Below are 22,605 nucleotides of genomic sequence, written 5' to 3' on the forward strand. Positions count from 1 at the left end.
CTCAGCATGTTTCTATTCAAATGGGAACAATGAACACAAGGTCGGCGATAAAGACACGTCTCAAGATGTTGACAGTGTGGGGAAAATCGAACCGAAAATGCAGATTGCGTACACATGTAAAGTCTGCAGCACCCGGAACTTTCAAACGTTCGCAAAAATTAGTTACGAAAAAGGGGTCGTCATTGTCAAGTGCAAAGGCTGCAACAAACATCATTTGATAGCAGACAACCTCGGCTGGTTTCATGATGCTGGAGCTAAGTATGTATTGCCAGCATCAAGTTTGTTGTTAGCCCTTGATGAGTAACGAGAGATCTTTTAAAATATATGTTCAGTGTTGTCAGTAGTTGAGCTAGCTGAACTATGTTGTCAGAAGAGAGAATTGTCGTTAATATAGCTAACGCTTAGACCCACAGCGTGTACAGCTTTGATAATAAGTAACAATACCATTTAGTTGTAAAGGAGAAAATCAGCCCCAAGGAGAATTTAAACTTGAGTAAATCTAAACCTTCATTTGGGGCTTTAGAATGTAATGTGGTTTGCTGGGTGCTGTATTCTAAAGGGCCAAAGTTGTAAAAGTTAAATTGACCAAAGAAAAGTTGAAAGGGCCAAAGACAGCCCAATATTGCCTTCGATTCAAGTCAAAAGGGCCAGAGATCAAATTCAAATAAGAACATACAAACATGTCCAAAAGACACACAACATTAATTCATGTTCCTTTTTGAAATTTCCCTAATTGCTGATGTTGATTGTTCTTTGAAATCAACTTTCGAAATTTAACTTCTGAAACAAAACTTTCAACATCAGATTAGCCATAACAACTGAATATTAATTTTGAACATGTTTATGGGGAAAATGATCATAATACATTCAGGTGTTAATATGTGATAAGATCTTCACAAGTAGTTCAGATCTTCATAATTCACACATCTTTAAAGTTCACAGACACAATCATTCCACATATCATCACAGAAGTTCATGCTGATGTTGCCAATCATTCCAAGTGAACACATGTGAAATTCCTGTCCACTCTCACAAAGATGGACGTATTCCTCTTTGATCATGTTTTGTGTCACAGCTATGATGGGTCCATCTCTGACAATGGTCACAATCCATATCTTGTGACAAGCAACACACATTACAGGCATGGTTTCCAATTTCAGTTGCGGTTGAAATGTTTGTCTTATATGGCATTCTGAGTCATGAGACCACTAACAACTAAATAAAATATTAAACTTGTTTAGTTTACTGACTAGTGTAACTGTCACAAGTGACTGCATTAAAACCTGCATTGTAATCATTAAATAAACAGTTGTATGGTTGACCGTAGTCATAAAATAAGTTTTGACTTTCCCTTGGCCCTTTTGATGTATCCAGTTTGGGCCCTTTTGACCTGTTCCCTTTTAGGGACTGTGAGACTGATTATCATTAATGATACTTTGATGGGTCCATGTCAAAATGGCCATAAAACATCCAAATCAAAATGGCCATACCAAAAGTCACATGGCCATAAAAAAAGTGAGAGTCAAAATCGCCATACAATATTTTTTTTTTATACTCATGGCATTTTCCCATGCTGTAGTATTTGATATCAAAGTGTAAAAATGACAAAAGAAGTTATATCAAACAAAACTTGATGCTTATTACACATCAAGAAGTCATATTTTCAACAAGTATCAAGAGATATTATTTTCAATTTACATAGAGGTTTTAAAGCAGTTTCCATTGTTTTTTATGACTTGTTAGGAATGAGTGTAGGGACTGATGGTTCCTGTGTTTCTACACACTGTTACCTTACTTACTGATCTTAATTCCTGACATCAAATTGCAAGAAATATATTCTTCAGCTCGGAGGGTAAAACTAAGTTTTTCAATATCTTAACTACGTGTTGTAATTTAAAAGAAATTACATTTACAACTTCAAAGACAGAACAATCAATTAATCATGAAATAATAACACTTGACAATGTTTAGCCTATAAGTCATATGATCATAATGGGTATTGAGATGGGTCCAGTTCATTTCCCACCTGTCCCGGGTTACTTGTCCCAGCTCTAAATGAGTAGCCTGTATTTCCAAGACTAACCTGAAGCCCGAGTCTTCAAATAGTAGTTAGTCTTGGTCAGACTAGATTAATCACAGGCCATGCCAGGGCGTGGAATATTTCTGACTGGTTTAAACCAAAATAATGAGGGAAAGAACAACCAACAACATAAAAATTATTGAGGTTACAGTCATCATTTCATATCTGATACATTCATGGATGTTCACCTTCCTGTATGAGTTCTCTCCCTTGATCTTGCAGCCATGGATTGTAATTTGAATTGATATGTTTGCATTTTGGTTTCAGGAATATAGAAGAAATTCTGGCAGCAAAGGGAGAAAAAATAGCAAAAATTTCAACAGGAGAGGATGGACATTTGGAAATTGAAGGGAAAGAGGATTAATGTTTGTTTCTGTTTCCATTGTTACATCAACTTGCATAAAATAAAGAACATTGTTTTTATGAATTGGTAAGGATTGAGAGACAAATGCTTTCTCCTCATCTTTGAAGGATTTTTCACATAAAGTCAGTTGATGATAAAATCTTAGTTGATTTTAAGGGGCTGAGTATCGTCAAGTAAATTGCATGAGATACATTGTGAATCAGGTACCAGTGTATTGGATGTACTGGGAGCTTAGGTTTTTGTCAGTGAAAGACAATGATCACTCTTTACATGAGGTACAATAATGAAAAGCATGTATCACTGAAAAACAGTCTCACTTGTTGATAAAGTCATCTTTCATGCCCAAACAGCATCTGCTGCGAGTCATCACACATGACATCAATCCATCTTAATGAGATCTGAGGCACAAAACACTTTCACATTATGCCTATGTGACATATTCAATGAGTTGCATTCACTGCCAACATGGTACTCCTGTTCAAATTCAATCCCAACTTTGAAACTGAACTCTTTGTGTTCAACATGTGTGAAAAAGACAAACAGCCAAGCTACAATCATGTAACTCCCCTTTGTTGTCTGCTTTCCATAATTCAAACAAAGACATTGGGATGTTGTGTGATTGTGTAACAGAGGTGTTCCTCAATAGTATCAAAAGGCGAACACTTGTAGGGGGTTTCCAGGGATTTATTTCGGAGCTGGTGTTTGGGATATGGAGATCCCCAGTTGGCCGTCAGTCCAGGTAACGAACTAACGAAAAGGCCCTGAATGATAAAATATACATAAATAAATACATGTCTTTCATATATACAATACGTGTCATGTTATGCATTCAGTATCATGAACACCATACTATTGTCATGTCTGATAACTGTTAATTAATCGTGCAGATTTAAAACATGTACTTTGATATTTACTCACATAAATGATAATTATAATGACAAATATATACAATTGCAGTCTAAAAACAATACCTCACCTCGTCTGAGGGACGCAAGCAGACTAGGCCAACAGCTTAATAGTGTATCTCAGTGAACCTAATTAAACAAAATACTGCCAAAGTATGCTGCTTGTATATATATAGATATACTTCATAATAGCATCAGCATATTAATGACACACACAAGATACACACACAAGATATACATATAGAAATTAAACCTTAAAGTAAACATGTATGATACACATTACTGTACCATGCCAATCATATACCGACTATACATACATATACATGATATATATACATGATACACATTATAGCATCATGGTATAAAATACATTACTGTTCGAATAACCGCATGCCAGTATACTAGTGTACTGGTGCAAAATATGTAATATATTTGGTCTAAAATACTAAGTATGCATATATTTACAAACACTTAACATGTGCTAGAAATGATGAAACACTAATCCTTGAAACATATAATCTAACATACTTAAATCCTATTAGCCCTACTGTAATTTGATATAAAAAGATCTAACTTAACTTACCCCGTAATGTGCTGGTGTTGTGCTGTGCTCATACAGAGAAAATTTTGGACCGCCACAGGTGAAAGGCAGTACAAAGCTTTAAATATAACAAGATGGTGAAATCCATCAAACAATAGAAACCTTGTCAACAGGCCAATGCAGAGATTGGACCTGACACAAATTACTTAACAACAGACCCCAAGCTACCTGCTGCAACTAGCTTACTAGTGAGTTAATGAATCAGTGCAAATGTTAGTGTTAACACAGACCTCTTTAGAAATGATAAAGTTGGTTATACCTAAGCTTAACACAATAAAGTTTAACATATTAAAATGACATTTATTTACACACTGTTACAACTGTTAGTCAGTTAATCACTGACAATCGCCACACATGCAACAATGGATATGAGAAGGGTGAATATATTTTATTAGTTGAAAGATAAAAGTATTTGATTTTTTCTTCATGCAAGATACATTTTCATATATGATATTTTTATATATAGTTATGGTATCCAGTTGGAGATGAAAGTGTGATTAGAAATGTAAGCACATATAATCACAAATCTTTCAATATTCTTTTACCTAGTGAACAAGTTCTCCTAGAGGATATTGCAATATATATCCTTGAAAAAGTGTATTATGTTATGCCAATACAGGTAATAAAGATACTTAGAATTCTCTTGCTCATTCACTCACTTGCCAGACTGCATAGATCGATGATCATGCTTTTGATCACTGGATTGTTTGGTCCAGACTCGATTATTTTCAGACGGCTGCCATATAGCTGGAATATCACGGAGTGCGGTATGAAATTAAACTTACTCATTCACTCACTATAAACGGCTAAGGTTTTGGCTAGTACAAGCAGTCACACATACAGAGGTATGCATGTCATCATATGAGCGAAATCTTTTCAGTACGACATTGAACTCTATTTCACCTCACCAGATCTTCATGAGTTTACCAGCAGTGAGGTAGTATGGAAGACGGCCATTTACAGTGAGTGAGTTTAGTTTTATGCCTCATTCAGCAATATTCCAGCTATATTGCATTGGTCTGTAAATACTCGTATGAACAAACCAAACCCACCACCCCTACCTGCTAGCCACTATGGTGAATAAAATTTCAGTCTCCTGATTATGAATATAGTTTTTCTTGACATGTAACCACATGTATGTTGCATCCTGTTTTGTTATAATTAATGGAGTTTTGATTAGTCCAGTGATTGACATCATGAGCATCAATCAAGGCAACAGTTTGCTTGCAAGCCACTCCCCACTTTCTTTATTCAGTTTGCCTGAGTATGTTTGTATTTGAGGGAAATTAGATGTGACTGTTATCTGTATTCCTAAACAAACGGAAATACCACATGCACTAACACAGATAGTAAAGTATTTGTGGCCAATGGTCATCCACCCAGGTAGCAAATGCTGTTGTGCTACATGTCTGAAATGCGATCCATGTCATTTAATTTCCGCTATGCCAGCTGTCACAAGTCTAGGGGAGATAACTCTCACTTGTCATAGTTCTTGCTAGGTATGCAGTTTTCGCAACTGACTTTTTAAACCGTCAGTTACCATGCTTAACATGACTTATTAGGAGCTTTACACCACTGATGTGCTGTACTGCTGACTTGAGGGTCTCGCCTCGTGATGGTCGGGGGTGGGTGGGTGTTAGAATAGACCTTCAGCAACCCACTCTTGCCATAAAAGGCGACTATGCTCGTCGTAATAGGCGACTAACAGGATCGGGTGGTCAGGCTCGCTGACTTGGTTGACCCATGTCATCGGTTCCCATTTTATCAGATCGATGCTCATGCTGTTGACCACTGGATTGTCTGGTTCAGACTCGATTATTACAGGCCGCCACCTTATAGCTAATATAATGGCAGAGTTCGGCGTAAAACTAAACTCACTCACTTGAGGGACTCCCTGGCAACAAGGGTATTATTGTAATTAAAGTTATCATACAGTGACGTAAGTCTCATTACTCACTGCTACTTTAGAATCACTCATGAAGACCCAACATCCAGCCATCACATACCTTAAACTGTTATATGGCTGGGATAACAGCAATGCGATCTTCAAGTTCAAGGAAAATATCTTGATTTGGGTTGTCAAACCCTAAACTTATTTTTCCTGTTAGGCCAAAGGACGCGGATAGCATAATATACATTTACTTTTCAATGTACGCACATCGAGCGAATTAAATCGCCCAGTAAAAGGGAGCCAAATATGAGGTTGGCGGAGTGAGTGGGAATATATGTAGAACGCCATACTAATGCATTTAGATGTTTTATATTAAACTCGGAGCACGTCATTGGAGCAGAGAAACAACTCGCTCGAAGAGATGTTTCTCTGCTCTGTGACGTCTCTCGATGTCAATTTAAAACATCCAGTAGCCTTAGTATATCATTATGTTCTCTCCTATCGTCACTTAAGGTTCACTTTATTCAATTCAGTGTCTTGGCACAAGCGCCCTTTGAGTCCTTGAACGACATTTAGAAGTTATTGACGTAAATGCGAGAATTTATGGATGACAGTACTAGTATTTGAGGAACTCGACGTTTTGAAGTATTTTCTTACCCCTTCATCACCAAGTGAGTGAGTTTTGTGCCGCACTCAGCAATATTCCAGCTATGTGGCGGTGGTCTGTAAATAATCGAGTCTGGACCAGACAATATAGTGATCAACAACATGAGCATCGATCGGCGCAATTGGGACCCGATGACATGTGTCAACCAAGTCAGCGAGGCTGACCACCCGATCCCGTTAGTCGCCTTTTATTGCAAGTATGGTTTGCTGAAGGTCTATTCCACCCCGGACCTTCACGGGTCCTTCATCATCAAGTTCCTCATAAAGAAGAAGCTGACGTTCATAAATTCACCAGCATGTATGTTGTAAGTTGTGCAGGAGGGCATATTTGTCTGAATCTTACGGATGTCAACGTCTTTATGGTGAGGAGATCAACGTTTCGTAGTAAATGCTTACTCCTCCATCAGGGCGATGGAGTAGCCTAGTGGTTAGGACGTTCGCTCACAGGGAAGACCCGGGATCGCTTCCCCACAAAGGTACAATGTGGGAAACACATTTCTGGTGTACCAGCTGGGATATTGCTGGAATGTGGCTAAAATCGGTGTCAAACTAAATTCACTTACTCTACTCCTCAACAGGCGAATGAATGCTATGAGGCATAGAGCCTATATATGTGAAAACAACAAATATAACAAGACAGGATAAGGCAAACCAATAGCTAACGGACGTTGACAGATTTGCCAATGGTCTTACATTAAGTTGAACCCCATACATGTTTCTCTCTGTTGTGTAGCACTTCTAAAAGCCCCTGACATCGCAGTATACACCTAATCGTGTTTATCATCTTCGATATCCGTCCTACACAACCCAACCAATTGAGTTATAGTTCTTCAGTCATCAACACCTGTTTGCTGGTAAACTATATCAAATGAAACATCTCTGTGACTTGTCCGTATTAAATTTTCAGTTGGTGCGAAGACCACATGTGACTTAATCAGACGCAAGGTGCGATCTGTAGATCCCCGCGAGTATATAAGACTAAGGTGGACTTGGTTTACCAGCGGTCACTACCAGAGAAAATGCTCGCCATTCTCGTCCTCGCCGTCGTCCTCGCTGCAGCTGAAGGTAATAGATTTACGACGTTCTGTAAGGACTCAAATTGGACGATGTACTATAAGGACCCTTACTGAATGACGTACTACGATGACCCTTACTGGGCGACGCACTGAAGTGACCCTTATTGGACGACGTACTATAAAGACTCCTATTGGACGATGTACTGTACAGACCCTTATTGGCGATATGCTATAAGGATCCTTACTCGATGACGCTTATTCAACGACGTACTTTATAGGTCGACATAATTTGAAATATGACTTTACTTCAGAACTGAAACATTTAGAAATAGTTTTGAATGTTTACAAATATATTCGACTATATGTAAACTAGACTGTTCGGTCTCATTAAGTGCATATTCGGTACTTACGACGACACTTTCGTATTGGAGTGAGTGAGTTTAGTTTTACGCCGCACACAGCAATATTCCAGCTATATGGCGACGGTCTGTAAATAATCGAGTCTGGACCAGACAACCCAGTGATCAACAGCATGAGCATCGATCTGCGCAATTGGGAACCGAGGACGTGTCAACCAAGCCAGCGAGCTTGACCACCCGATCCCATTAGTCGCCTCTTATAAGAAGCACAGTCGCCTTTTATGGCAAACATGAGTTGCTGAAGGTCTATTCTACCCCGGACCTTCACAGGTCCTTTCGTAATGGATAAGGATGCACGTGACAAAAGTCTGATGGAGAGTTTTGAGAAGTAGTTCTTTCTAATATTTGGCATATTTATTTTCAAGATGAGTTTCTTAAGCTATGTACATACACATGATACAGCCATATACTAAAGGATGATAAAATTATCATTAACGTGGTTATCATTCAAAGCCATACCTATTTTCAGTTGACTTTCCAAAAGTCCACATCTTGAAATTATACCAAAGAAACAAGTACGTTGCCAGCGTTTGAACATGTCTGATCAAAATCAGGAATGTAAAATTCGAACTTTTCTACCCATCTCAACAGAGAAGCCATAGAAACATGTTACCTGTATACTTCTTATGACGAAAATTGTTGATTTTCCCGAACATCTGCGTCTTTACATTAAACTGTCCATTAGAATTTGAACTGAGTGAAGAGAATTTATAAAAATAACTTGCAACTTCGAGCTGTCTATGGCTACCCATTTTCTCTATATAAAATGAAAGAAACTTGTCATTGTAGAGAGTTAGTGAGGTTTTACGCCGCTCTTAGTGATATTCCAGCAGTATCATAGTGAGATGAGCTTCACACTTTGTATCCTTATGGGGAATCGAACCAGGATCTTGGTGGTGAACCCATTAACTGCTAGGCTACCCACCGCCCTTTTGTCAGTATAAGGTTCACTATGTACAATAAGGTCATGAAAAAGTGTAAATTCCATATTTGACGTGTGCAGTCTCGGCCGTCAGGCATTATAAATACTGATTCAAGACTAAATTGTCTTGTACTTACGCTCCCTGGCTATATTTTGCCGTATAAAGTGCATTAAGATGGTGACGAATGGTGTTTCAGTGGTTGACACTCTTTGTGCCTGATAATTTCCTTTTGAATATACATTTTCCAGCCTGCTGTGTTTCTAAATAGTATGTGAATTTTAATCTTTTGTGTTTCTGAACCGTTTTTTTTTCAGGCTGCCCAGGCACATATGCAGAAGTTGGAAGTATGTGCGTCCACGCGAATCGCATCCAATCGACCTACGCTGAAGCTTACGTAAGTAGGAGGGATACTTGGGATTACTGGGTTAACCGGTTGGCTGATCAGGATCAGGATCGTGAAAAAGGAACAGGAGTTCCTGTCACAACAAACTTGTACCAATGTAATTTAATTCAAAATATTCATAGCTTCAGAGACATAAAATGCAACTCGGCTTGCCGTAAGACTCTACTAACTGGATCGGGTGGTCACACTCTCTGACTTGGTTTGCACATGTCGTCGGTACCCAGTTGTGCAGACCGATGCTCATGCAGTTGATCACTGGGTTTTCCGGTCCAGACTCGAATATTTACAGACCGACACATATAGCTGGAATATTGCTGAGTTCTAAAGCTATACTCACTTTTTTCAAGACGACTGTGATATTGCTGGCATATTGATGATTGCGTCATTAAGAATTAAGGAATTGCATCAGACTACTCAAGGGTATGCTTTATAGCCAAGAGAACACTACAAAATGATTAATATTCTTATCCCTTTTTGTCAAAATGGAAAAGAGCTAAAGAACAGACCCTGAGTCCATATTGTACCATTTTCTGGAGAAGGTAGATTTATGTTAACAGACATATCATTATCTGGAGCACAGAAAAGCGTCGCTGAGTCAGTTAATACAAGGGGATTCACTCTTGAATATACGTTGTATAACTGGCCGAAATTCCAAATGCTGTTCTTTTTCACGCAGCACCTAGTCTTGACTAAACTGAAATCATTCGGTTCGACTACACTGTCACGTGGTCTTACTAGTAACCTTCCTAGCATTCACAGTCCATGTGTAACGTGTCATTTGATGTCAGTCATCAGAACTCAATTGACAGACAAAAGAAAGTATACACTTAAAGAGTGGATTTGCTAAACAAAATATGCCAAACGTTTCCAAAACTTAAGGAGGGAGGGAAGAAGCAAAGATTCCTTGTTCAAATCATCACTTTGTTAACAATTACAACTTTACAAAACTGCACGAAGCCTTAATTCCTTGTTCAGATAAATACTTTGTGTACGATCAAAACTTTACAAGGATGTATGAAGCCAAGATTCCAATTCAAATCTTTACTTGTTTCTGATGAAAACGTTACAGGGCTGGATGAAGCCAAAATTCCTGCTTCGAGTCCTCACTTTGTTTCTGAGCTGTGTATCTGTATTCCACACTCACTTACATTTTCTTTGCAGACGCTTTGCAAAGTAGTGGGAAGCCAGCTGGTGGAACCGACCAGTGAGTCCGACAAGCTGGCATTGTCCACATACCTTCAAACACTGAACATGGATGGTAAACGTATTAGCTCGTTCTCTGTCGACCAGCAATGAACAAATATACGTAGATTGAAGCTCATGATGTTGATCACTGGATTGGAAGGTCTAGGGTCCCAATCCCGATAGCGATACGACATTTGTGAGCATGTCTACCAACAATGAACAAATAATTACGTAGATTGAAGCTCATGATGTTGATCACTGGATTGGAAGGTCTGGGGTCCCGATCCCGATAGCGATACGACATTTGTGAGCCTGTCGACTGTCAGCATATCGTATCGTCACGAACGCTTTGTTGATCGGGCAGTTGACTCGATTATTTACAGCCCATCCCCATATAGCTGGAATGTTGCAGAATGCGGTGTTCAACTACAAACACACAAAGCAGTGCTGCTCCAGGCACACCAAAAGAGCTGTGCAGAGATCAATCCCGTAGGCATGTTTGGATCACCGAACGAAACCTTGATGGCTCAATGTGTGACGTCACGAAAATGGGACACACAGCTCATGTAATACTCTTCTACCAACAGTTAGGCTCTTAGGCAGATTCTCGACTCACAATACCTGTCGTAAAACATGAATCATGTGAAGTCAGAGACGGCGCCCAGCTCACTATATCTCTGCGCTAAAAGCGAGTCATTATGGTGTAATCGACCAGTTTTGCGAATAACTAAACTGTGTAAATATCGGAAAGTTGTCACATTGAGTCCTTCGACTCCATTTTCTTTACATAATTTCTCAATATTCATTATTTCAGACAGTTTCTATGTGAAGGGTTCAGATGGCAACGGTTATTGCAACGTCCTCGTTAAAGGCCAAGGTTACCAACAGCAGACGACCAGGTGTGAAAACGCCAACTTCTTCGTTTGCCAGAAAAGTTGATTTTTAAAAACATATGATAAGCGAATAAAAATATTCTTTCCGCATGGTGTTGTCTATGTGCAAGCTGTCAATTCAGTGACCTATTTATGCGTTCACTCACCTTAATTGTCATTTGACTTGTGAAGAAAGGATTGTGACCGGGTCACATGCGTTCAATGAACTGCTTATTCCACGCAAGCCAATTCCCACTGGTACAAAGCGATCATAGCGTTACAATGGCAGTAGCTCTGATACTCTAATACAGCTTGATATGAACGAAGCGCAAAGATTTCCTTGTGCAAGTGAAACCAGAGAAATTATTCCTGTCCCACAAAGCGATTTTGGACCTACATGAATCGCTTTGTGGGACATGGGAGAAAAACGAAGGGAAACAAATAAGGGAACTCTACTTTTTGGCCTTTACTTATTTGCAGATTTCTTCCCACAGCGCAATTCAAAGCTGGTGATGAAAGGAATGCTTGAATTTTCCTGTTCCTTTATTTGTTTCTCTCAGTATATAATCACCTTCGGTGCTAAGATATTTGATGAAAATGGGCCGTATTCCAGAGAGGGGGTTTAATTTAGTGTTAAGATGGTACTCCCATAACACAGGCTTACGATAACCCATAACCCATTAACATGGGCTTCGATAGTCGCCCGGCTAGGATTGCCTTGTAGGACTTCGACTGTCTTGATCAACTAATATACCGAGGTCATCCCACAAATGCTCGATGAGGTGGAGGTAAGAAGGACATAGGGCCACTGTAGTGTTCCCATTCTGAAGATACTGAATAGTGGCATGTGCTGTATGAGGTCTGGCATTATCTTGCGACTGAACAGAACCATGTGAATCCGTAACATTTCGTATTTGTAGCGAAAAGGAGTTACATTGCCCTCAAGGGACTTACGAGTTACATTTGTAGAGTATGGCTCCCCACAACATGACACTACCTTCAATCGGTCAACCAGGGCGACGCAATTCTGAGCAAAATGTTCGTTTCGATGTCGACAGACACGTACGTTGACGCAGAAAGCGTGACTCGTCATTGTACCATACACGTCACCAGTTTTGTAGATTCTAGAATCGGACGTTATTGCACCACTGGTCCCGTTGACGTCAGTGCAGTCGACGCAGCACAGGGCCAAAATAGTCCAGCTTCTCGCATATGATCACTGTAAATAACCAAAGCCAAACACCACCACGGTTATCACTATCCTGGAAAAGGAAAACCATCACTAAAATCACCAACAACTGTACACGCTATATTGACCCAACCATCCAATACACAAAAGCAGACAAGCATCACATGCCACGCACTGTGTCTCAGATCCGAGAGAAGCAAAAACTTTTTTTCCATTTAAGTCTTTTACTTACCATTTCCATGTCACAAGTACAGCAGGATGACATGTTCAATAAGCATTTGAAAGAAATAACATGTATGCGTTAAGTTCAGCATTTCCATTTGATTACAGGATTAGTGCAGATGTCGTGTACATACAACAAAAGATACAATGGTACAAAGAAGAAAATGTGTTGCTTCATAGTAATAAAGTATTTGTCTCTTAACAGGATTAAAACACGGTTTTATCTTTGTCTTACGGCATTCATTAATGTTTTGTTGGTGATAATAGTGATAAGAGAAAATGAATTATTAAATTAATCCACGTCTAGAACATTTGGCAAGGCTATATTGCCTCAGCTGTGCGACACGAGGCGTTGTCCTGGCCTCCGTGTGGATTATATTTTTAGGTTTTGTAGATATAGATATTTAGATAAGATACCCTTATTCAGTGACTACATGTTAGTCTCTCGGATATAGTCTGACCGTGATAATGTACCAATGACTACAGTGGATGTATTTATTCATGTCCGTCCATCATCCGTCGATCTATTTATTTATGATTTCAATATCAGCCAATCCATCTACCTATCTATTTAATGTCCACCCATCCTTCGACCTCTTTATTCCATGTCCACCCATCCATCTACCTATCTACTGAATGTCCACCCATTCTTCGACTGCTATAATTAACGTCCATCTATCCAACGACCTATTTATTTAATGTCCACCCATCCTTCAACCTCTTTATTTAATGTCCCTCCATCCATCGATCTATCTATTTAATGTCCATCCATCCATCGACCTATCTATTTAATGTCCATCCATCCTTCGACCTAAATATTTACTTAACATCATCCATCCATCCATCCATCCATCGATTCATTCATTCATTCATTCATTCATTCATTCATTCATTCATTGGTGTCCACACCCAGATGATGAAACTACAGTGTTATCAGTTTCAACCACAGAGGGTTTCCGATAATGGAAATGTTCATAATGAATATTAAGTATGGGAAATGTATGGAGCACATCTTGTCTTATCTCTCTCCATTACCGGTTAACGGTTTTATGGAAATGTGTTTGAAATGTGATAAATGATGTGGATATGTGCCGGTCTATAATAAATATTATTGGTTCGGGATAGCAGCCATCTGGTAGTGATAATGTATCATCTCGTACCCATGCATGGGCGCAACGTGGAAGTTAGTAGGTTGTTTTACGTCTCACTCAGCAATGTTTGAGCAATATTTCAGCTGTATTTCGGCGGTCTGTAAATAATCGAATGCGGACCAGACTACCCAGTCATCAACAGGATGAGCGTCGTTCTGAGATGGCATGTGTCAACCCAGTCAAGAGGCAATTTGTCGCCGTTTACAAGAAGCATGGGTTGATAACAGTTTGATGAAGACCTGTTGTAACCTGGGTCCAATTTACACTAAACGCTTCGTCACGATATGGCTGAGATATTGCCAACGTGACCTTAAATATAACCTCACTCACTATACTGAACGCCAAAAGAAACGTTACCCCTCTTCCTATCGTTGTGATGTGTGGACGTCCACTTCTTGGTCTGTCTATGGTGATCCCAGTGTCTTTGTAGCGCTGAAAAAGTCTTATAACCGTGACATCCGAGGGCGTTGGCAACAGCATTGTATGTCGACCCCCATCTGTAACATCCAAATAGCTCTCTCTCTCTCTCTCTCTATAGCAGTTAATAGTGGTATATTTCTCGTACTTGTGTTTCATATCTTGCATTCTAGATTCTCTAGAACCCCACAGAATCATTTTACACGTGGAACTGATGCAAATACTGCTTGAATATTGCTACGTTTTGGCGACTGAACTTGAACAAAGAACTATGACTATGAGTCCACCCAGTTAGGTCCACCAGTAATGGGTACCTCAATAGGATGAGAAAGCCACAATAGCTCGGTGCGCCTAGTGGCTGCATGAGTTGTGTACGCTCCAGGGAACTGAGATTCATAATACGATGTGCTGTTGAGACTGACATCCAGTGATCGAGGGAAAAATACCAGCGCCTTGAGCATGCCCTAGTGCGTGCATATGTGCGCCATTAAAACGTTATACAAGAGTTGTGATTTTAAATGTTTTATCTTTATCTCAAAGTAGAAGTATATTTCAACCTTTCTTTTGTACATCTAAATCACTGTAATTAGTATATTTCGGCATGTTCGAAAATAGGACTATCTAATTTTTCTGAAAAAGGTGCATTTGACCTAAATATGAATGCATTTGAGAAATCTCTTTCGTGATTTGCATAAATCCGTGTTATTCAGCTTTCGTGTAAATTAATGCCTTATAACTTAACCTCGATAGTTTTTCAGTAATTCATAAAGGTAGGGTATCGGGGTTTTTTTTATTTGTTTTGTTTATTTTATACATTATGTACATAATATCTGGGTGGAATACACTGAAACGCGATATCGACAATGCTGATACGTATGGTCATCATGTCTAAGCCACCAGTCTGACTGACACACAGTTCTGAAATAATGATTGTTGTGATTGTATTACCTATTAGTCGTCTAGACTACCAGACTCGGGCGAGGCACACAAAGTACGTAATCAACACAACCGGTTGTTAGACCAACCTGGTTGGGCCCGTGTCTCTAAAGCATTCGTCACCACTCGCCCCTTTCCGTAACCTCCCGGAATAACACGAGTTGATCACCAATGTCTTAAACACCGGCACAGTAGCAAGCGCAACATTCCCAGAGAACCAGGATGTAAGATCCAGTGCCTGCATCATAACCACTCGTGACCCACGTTAATCCTGGACAAGCCGAATCTCCGTGGAGCTTCCGGAAAGGGTCTCGTGGCGACGAGAGAATTGAAACAAGTAGCGAAAGAGAAGCTGAAAACTTAGACATTTTGAAAGAAGCCATCTATTTCCAGGACATCCAGCATATTCCATTAACTTATTGCTAACTGTAATCTCCGACATCAGAGACCATGCAATGTTTTATGATCTCTGTTGATATCCATACCTCAAAAGTTATTTCTAAAAACAAACGCAGTGACAGGTGTACCAGTGGCAATATCTGATCCGCCCTGCAAACTCTCATTTGTCCTTTGAGACGCCGTGCTTGTCGCCTGTTGTGAGACACTGCATACAATATCGCCTGTGATACCAATACCAATATTTTACATAGAATAACCATTCCTTGTTGAATTCCAGCAACCCAAAACATCGTTCTTTCTTTTCCGAAGACCAACTGTAACCCGGGTCTTCATATGTACGCACGCATGGGAAATTCTCAAAGGTCAAGGCCTCTCTGTGCAGCATCTGGTCAAGGCCATCTGCACGTTATGGAGCGAATGGTTTATGTAAGAGGTTTCTGGGGAGGGAAATGTAACACCGATACAGTACTGACCTGTGGTCAAGGCAACATGTTGGGTCAGCACTGACAAGTTGGGGGACTTCAAGTGGTTAATTAATTGGCTGGACATAGATCAGGATCAAGACGAGGGCTATATAGGAGTTGGGATGCGACGCTGGAGGATAGATTGTCTTTACCTCCCGCAATGATCCTGTGCCTCCTCCTCGTATCACTGGTTGGCCAAGGTAAGAAACTCCCACTGCTACAAAGACCAAAAGCAGTTTACAAGTAACTCTCATTACTTTCCTAGCTAAACCATGGCAGGGTATAGGCGAGTAAGTTTTAACCCTGCTGTTAGAAATTTTCCAGCAATACCACGGGGACAAGGCATAGAGGTCACACATTGTACCCATTTGGGGAATCGAACCCATATCATCTGCTTGACAAGCCAACGCTATACCCCACTGCACCCAAAACGAATTTTGTATACGTTTTATATTAATGTTCATTATAAATATACGCTCTTGTTTAAAGGTACTATTGATATACCATCACATAACGCCCTGGCGGACGTTTCACAAAAGCCATTTTAGCGTTTACACGATGGTAAACTGATGTTAAGGTATGGAAGTTGGATCACATTGACGCTGAGATCGTTTTGCGTAACGGGGCCTTGTCCAAAAATGCTCCGTAACTTGTAATCGGGAGGCCGATTTTCCAGATTATAACAGGATCCACACAAACAAGGTTTCGTTATAAGCTATATGGGCACTTTGTTTCAGCCACCGCAAACTATGCTCTCGGTAAACCGGCAACGACCAGCAGTACATGGCAGTCGTTTAACGGCTCCCTCGCAACCGACGGCAACACCGACGGCAAATGGAGATCTTCATCCTGCTTCGCGACAAACTTAAGGGACAAAGAGCCTTGGTGGATGGTGGACTTGGAACAGGTCATTACCATTGACGAAGTCATTATCTACAACAGGGAAGACTGCTGCGGTACGTTCATTGCACACGGGTTAGAATCGCTGTTTGGACAATAATTTCAAAAATAAAAATCTAGACTTTTGCTGTCGTATAATGCTTTGAGATGCTATAATTTACTTATGTTTCAAATTTGAACGAAATCGGTGCAAAAATGGAGTTTTAGGAAATTCTACCCGTACACTCATTACATAAAATACACTATACATACCAAAAGTCTAGATTTTTATTTTAAAAAATTATTTTCCAAACAGAGATTTGAACCGGTGTGGTTCATTGCAACCACAGAGAAAAGTCACTGAATATAGGTATATGCCGCAAACAGCCACTTGGGTCAGAATGTCTGCCATTAATGAAGTCTTAAACTGTGAAGATCTAATTTGGAATCGCTCGGAAACAGGGTGGTTAGAATCGCTGACTTGGGGTAGACTAGACCTTCAGCAACCCATGCTTGCCATAAAAGGCGACTATGCTTGTCGTAAGAGGCGACTAACGGGATCGGGTGGTCACGCTGGTTGACTTGGTTGACACATGTCGTCGGTTCCCAGTTGCGCCGATCGATGCTCATGCTGTTGATCACTGGATTGTCTGATCCAGATTCGATTATTTCCAGACCGCGGCCATATAGATGGACTATTGCTGAGTGCTGCGTTAAACTAAACTCACTCACTTGCTGACTTGGTTGACATGTGTCACCGTATCCATATTACGTAGGTGATGCCCCTGATGTTAAACTCGTGATTGTCTGGTCCAGTCTCGATTACTTATAGATCGCCGCCATACTGCTGGATTATTGCTGAGCACAGCGTTAAATAATCAACAAACACAATTCCAAGTTACAATCAAATACTCGTAATATCAATCGATCATTTACGGGCATATAGCTGGAATGTTGCCGAGCGAGACATAATTGCAGACAAACAAACAAAATCTGCGTGTGCGAGTAAAATTCCTGAAACTTCACTCTTACGCTGTAAAACTTTACCGTAAATTACGACGCGTATTGTGATATAATAGGATCTTCAGTGTTTGACACCGAGTGACACCGGTTGTAAATTTAGGGTCCATTTAACTAAAACTAATTTCTATGATTGTGAAGACAGAAATCTCGAACTTAGATTGGATGTTGAGGAAATGTTTTGCTTTTCATCTTTTTATTGCATGTAACGTATACTGTTTTCTCAGTTAATTACAGAGTAAAAAGTCGTGTGAATGAAAGTCTGTATAGATAATCAGGAGGAGGAAGAAGACTTTTATGGATATACAACTACTTTCTTGCAGAGGATGCGCCGTCTTGGTGTAGATTCTAACACCGTTATCAAGCAAAAGAACCGTGCTTGATAACGGTGTTAGAATCTACACGAAAACGTCGCATCCTCTGCAAGAAAGAAGTTGTATACAGTCGAACCCCGTTTACTCAGACCCCACATGTCCGGAAACCCCGCCTTCTGGACGATTTTTATGTGAAACGATTCAAACGAAACTTACGAAACTCATTAACTGTACTCGCTTAACCGGACCTCGCGCTTTCGGACCCGGACGGCGAATTTTCAAACCTTTCCCCTAGATTTCCATTGAAAAATGATCCAGTTATTCGAACGGAGAGATCTGTGCACACGTGCATGTGTATGTGTCACGTCAATACCGCTTACCACACGACTGTGTGATTTCGTTCTTAATCTATCGCAAGGCATTTGATGTGAACTGATTAATTAGCCATCAAAACACTAGGGACGCGTGTCACTCGGGTTGTTCATTGGGATTTGTATTCTTAAAAGTCTGTATCTCCATCATACAAACTTCTAAAATGACACTTAAAGAAGAACAGAGATAGTTACCAAACTTAATACATTTTTATTACCCAGTATATCGGTTCTGAGAAAACAAGATTGCAATGAGTATCGTTTAAAAGCTGTGGTATACCGGTATAATAACGTGCAGCCCTATTCCCTGTTCAGGTTTCCTTTTGTTTGCATCTGTATTTTTGTGCCCAGGCGAGAGACTCAGAAGACTGACTGTGACCGTGTACACAGAAAATCCTGACGTCATCAGTAACGCTGAAGGAACGCTGTGTGCGACGTTCAAGGGGCCAGCTGATGATGGAGATGTCGTGAAACTTCGGTGCGAAGGTGACGTTAGCGGGAGATATGTCCGGATCACTAAGAGAAGGAGTCTGAAGATCAAAGGGGACATTCTCAACTTCTGTGAAGTTGAAATTACAGGTATGAGCAAATGACACTCCCCGATCTACAAAGTGGTGTGATAGTCTTGTATCTAAATCCATGTGCCACGACTAAATTACGATTGTCGTAACGCTACGAAAGTTGTCACTGTGTGGAAAAGGACCCAGTTTTTATAAATACTGAAACGTTATTAAAAAATAATGCTAATTAAAGTAAAAATGTCAACAACAATGTAAAAGGTGCGATAATATTTACATCGACATTTTAGAATCCTGCATTCTGATTGGTCCGTCAGCATTTTGGACAGTACATTCAAAACCCGTGTATTATAATAATGTAATGAAATCAGAAGCTTGATCAATTTATAAACCACCCAATATACATGCCTGTTCTCTGTCAATCAAGAATGTGTTTTTATTTTTCATGATAAAATTATGTGTTTATTTCACAATTTCAGGAAAATGTCCGTCTGGATTTACCACCGTAGAAGACGCATGCCTGAGGTTTGTTCCCAGCATGGCAACATTTGCCGAAGCCGTGGTACGTTTGTTGCCGACAAATCGAATTGAATGATCTCCTTTGATATGGTGTCCAAGATTATTACTACCAGTATTATTCTTCCTAATTATGTACGTGATGCTTTAATTTATATTCAGTATTTAACCATGTTGAGGAATTCTTTGAGTGCACATTGGGCGCAGATGCATTTTTCGTGAATTTAATATCTTTACCTTAAGATATTCTAGTTAAATGAGAAGCATAGTTCCTTTGGATTCTCGGTATCTATTGTCCTTTCAAAACTCTTCTTATGTGTAACCAGAGTGCCGTGATGAAGCTAGGTCTTAAAGGTTCGTAATACCCACGGAGTCAGATAGTGTCGCTAAAAATGGTTCCAGTAATGGTAAATGATCTTCAGTAACCCATGTTTGTCATAGGAAGCTGCTAAACGGATCGGGTGGTCAGAGTCCCTGTAATTGTTGACACATGTCATCATATCTCGATTGCGTAGATCAATGTTCCAGCTGCTGATCAATGTGTTGTCTGGTCCAGACTCGAAATTCATCATAACAGTTATTAACTTTAATTACTAGTTATCAATGTATCTATATTATTTGATCATTTATGATATATTTAATCTTTGGTTTGCGTAAATGTCGACATTTCAAAGAGTAATTGTCCACAAAGTAGTTTTCTGTATAAACGAGGTCCAACTCTAGACAATGTAATCTTTGTTCCAGACCAGCTGCGAGAGTATGCAAAGTAATCTCCTTATGATTAAGACAGAGAACCTTGACAATGCTGTCACAAGTTACATGCTTGACAACAAACTCAATGGTAAGATTTTTTACATTAATTTATTGCCCTCCGACCTTGAACACGTATTTGCACTATCAAGTGGACCATCTTATTGTGCCGTTTGAGCGAATTGTTATGCGAATGATTAAATAAAGAATAAAGAAGTTGTGTAACCATAGAACATTTCCAACTGTTCTTACCCGTGAAGATCTGGGTTAGAATTGATCTTCAGTAACCCATGCTTGTCGTAATAGGCGACTAACGGGATCGGGTGGTCAGACTTGCTGTCTTGGTTGATATATGTCATCGGTTCCCTATTGTGTAAATTGATGCTCATGCTGTTGATCATTGAATTGTTCGGACCGCTGCCATATAGGTGGAACATTGCAGAATGTGGCGTAAAACTACTCACATACTCCCGCCGTTCTTGATATTGCAGGAATAGAAAAAATGAAATAAAAAAGAAGGTTTTACAAAGCGGCCTAAAACTACATCTGTTCTCTCTAATTATTTGTAGATACGTACTATGTTGGGGCGATTGACATAGACGAGACCGGTGAGTTCTACTGGATTGATGGTTCCGCCGTCGAAGTCCCGTGGAGAAGCAAGAACGTCGGCATCGCCGCAGCGTTAGAACAATTCACCAATGCAGCATGTGGTTACATCAGCGGAGCCACCGGGGAATGGCTCTCCATGTCTTGTAATGAACCCAGCTTCTTCATTTGTCAAAGACCACTTTGAGTGGTTATTTCTTGGTTAATTAAACTATAGGGTATAAACTTATTTATGAGTTTGTATTCATTTATAAAGTCAATTGGGGATGGCTCATTTCTTTATTCTTTCATTTCTGAAAGGGGCGGGGGGAGGCGTTGTTGGGGGAGGGGGAGATGGGGTAGCCTGGTGGATAAAGCGTTTCGTTCGTCACGCCAAGGATCCAGTTTCAATGTGTGAAGGCCAGATGGAGACTCTTTGTCACTGCTTCAAGTCCCGATCACCGATCGGGATCTGTCGTAACTCTACAATTTATCTTAAGCTTACAAACGTTATGTCACACAGACAATCCAGTGATCAGCATGCAGGAGCATCGATCTACGCTATTGTGATACGATATCAACCAAGTCAGCGAGCCTGGCAACCCGAACCCCTTTGGTCGGTCATTACGACAAGCATGGGTTGCTGGAGATCAATCTAACCCGGAGGCGTCTGAGGTTAATATGAATCCTGGACACTGTGCTCTGTTCTGTTGATGGTTTGTTTTAAGACATGGGTGCTCTACTCACTACAAATGAAACATGAATTCACACGAAATACAATAACTGTCTGTCGTAAATATTGTTCCACCAAGGAAGAAATGATCATTGCAGAACGCAACGCTGAAAAAACATATTTGTTAAATAGCGGATGAAGTATAAAGAACATATTATGCACGTAGTTACCGTCTGAAGTGGGAATCGTATGAATTGACGGTTCGTTTTGTCGGGTCTTATCAGAGGGGATGGTGGGGGTAGCCTAGTGGTTAAAGCATTATTAGAGAAGACTAGGGATCGATTCCCCACATACGTACAATGTGTGACGTCCATTTCTGATTCTATCACATGATATCGTTGGAGTGTTGCTAAAACTATGCTCATTCACTCTGATTAGTCAAAGGTCAGTGAGTAAGATAGTCGCAGCTCCTAAGAGTATTCATTTCTGGTGATCCCGCAGTTATATTCTTCAACATTCCTAAAAGCGGCGTAAAACCATACTCACTCATTCTAAGAGTATTCCGATAGGTCGTAGAATATTGTTCCATTTGAAAAAGATACACATTTGCTCCGGAGTGCAGGATAGGTTAACATTTATTCTAATACTACACAACTTATTATGTTTAATTTGTGTCCGCGCCATCTAACATTATTTTTCACGATCTAGTATTATTGTTTTAATGGGAAAATGGCTTAAATGTATCAATGAATTAAACATGGCATTGGTGTCCGACATTTTCATCGAGCCCATTGTTGGCGGGATCCAAACTACGTCACAAGAAACAAACCTAGAATTCAGTGTTGTAGTGTATCACCTCCTCATACTACCACGTAG

The 22,605-nt window shown here is 40.0% G+C and overlaps 2 protein-coding genes across 2 annotated transcripts; both read left to right on the forward strand.

Annotated features, from left to right (window-relative positions):
• The first annotated feature begins 7,526 nt into the window (after positions 1–7,526).
• LOC137272440 (uncharacterized) lies at positions 7,527–11,396 on the forward strand. Its single transcript, XM_067804820.1, has 4 exons — positions 7,527–7,572; positions 9,180–9,259; positions 10,430–10,526; positions 11,268–11,396. Exons 1-4 carry the CDS (start codon positions 7,527–7,529, stop codon positions 11,390–11,392), a joined length of 348 nt encoding a protein of 115 aa, XP_067660921.1. The 3' UTR covers positions 11,393–11,396.
• A 4,867-nt stretch (positions 11,397–16,263) lies between these two features.
• On the forward strand, positions 16,264–21,302 carry LOC137272442 (uncharacterized). The gene is made up of 6 exons (XM_067804821.1): positions 16,264–16,303; positions 16,841–17,059; positions 19,039–19,266; positions 19,685–19,767; positions 20,466–20,562; positions 21,041–21,302. The coding sequence occupies exons 1-6, from the start codon at positions 16,264–16,266 to the stop codon at positions 21,262–21,264; spliced, it is 891 nt and encodes a 296-aa protein (XP_067660922.1). The 3' UTR covers positions 21,265–21,302.
• Positions 21,303–22,605: the final 1,303 nt, after the last annotated feature.

Source organism: Haliotis asinina, chromosome 2 (assembly GCF_037392515.1).
Source record: "Haliotis asinina isolate JCU_RB_2024 chromosome 2, JCU_Hal_asi_v2, whole genome shotgun sequence".
NCBI lineage: Eukaryota > Metazoa > Mollusca > Gastropoda > Lepetellida > Haliotidae > Haliotis > Haliotis asinina.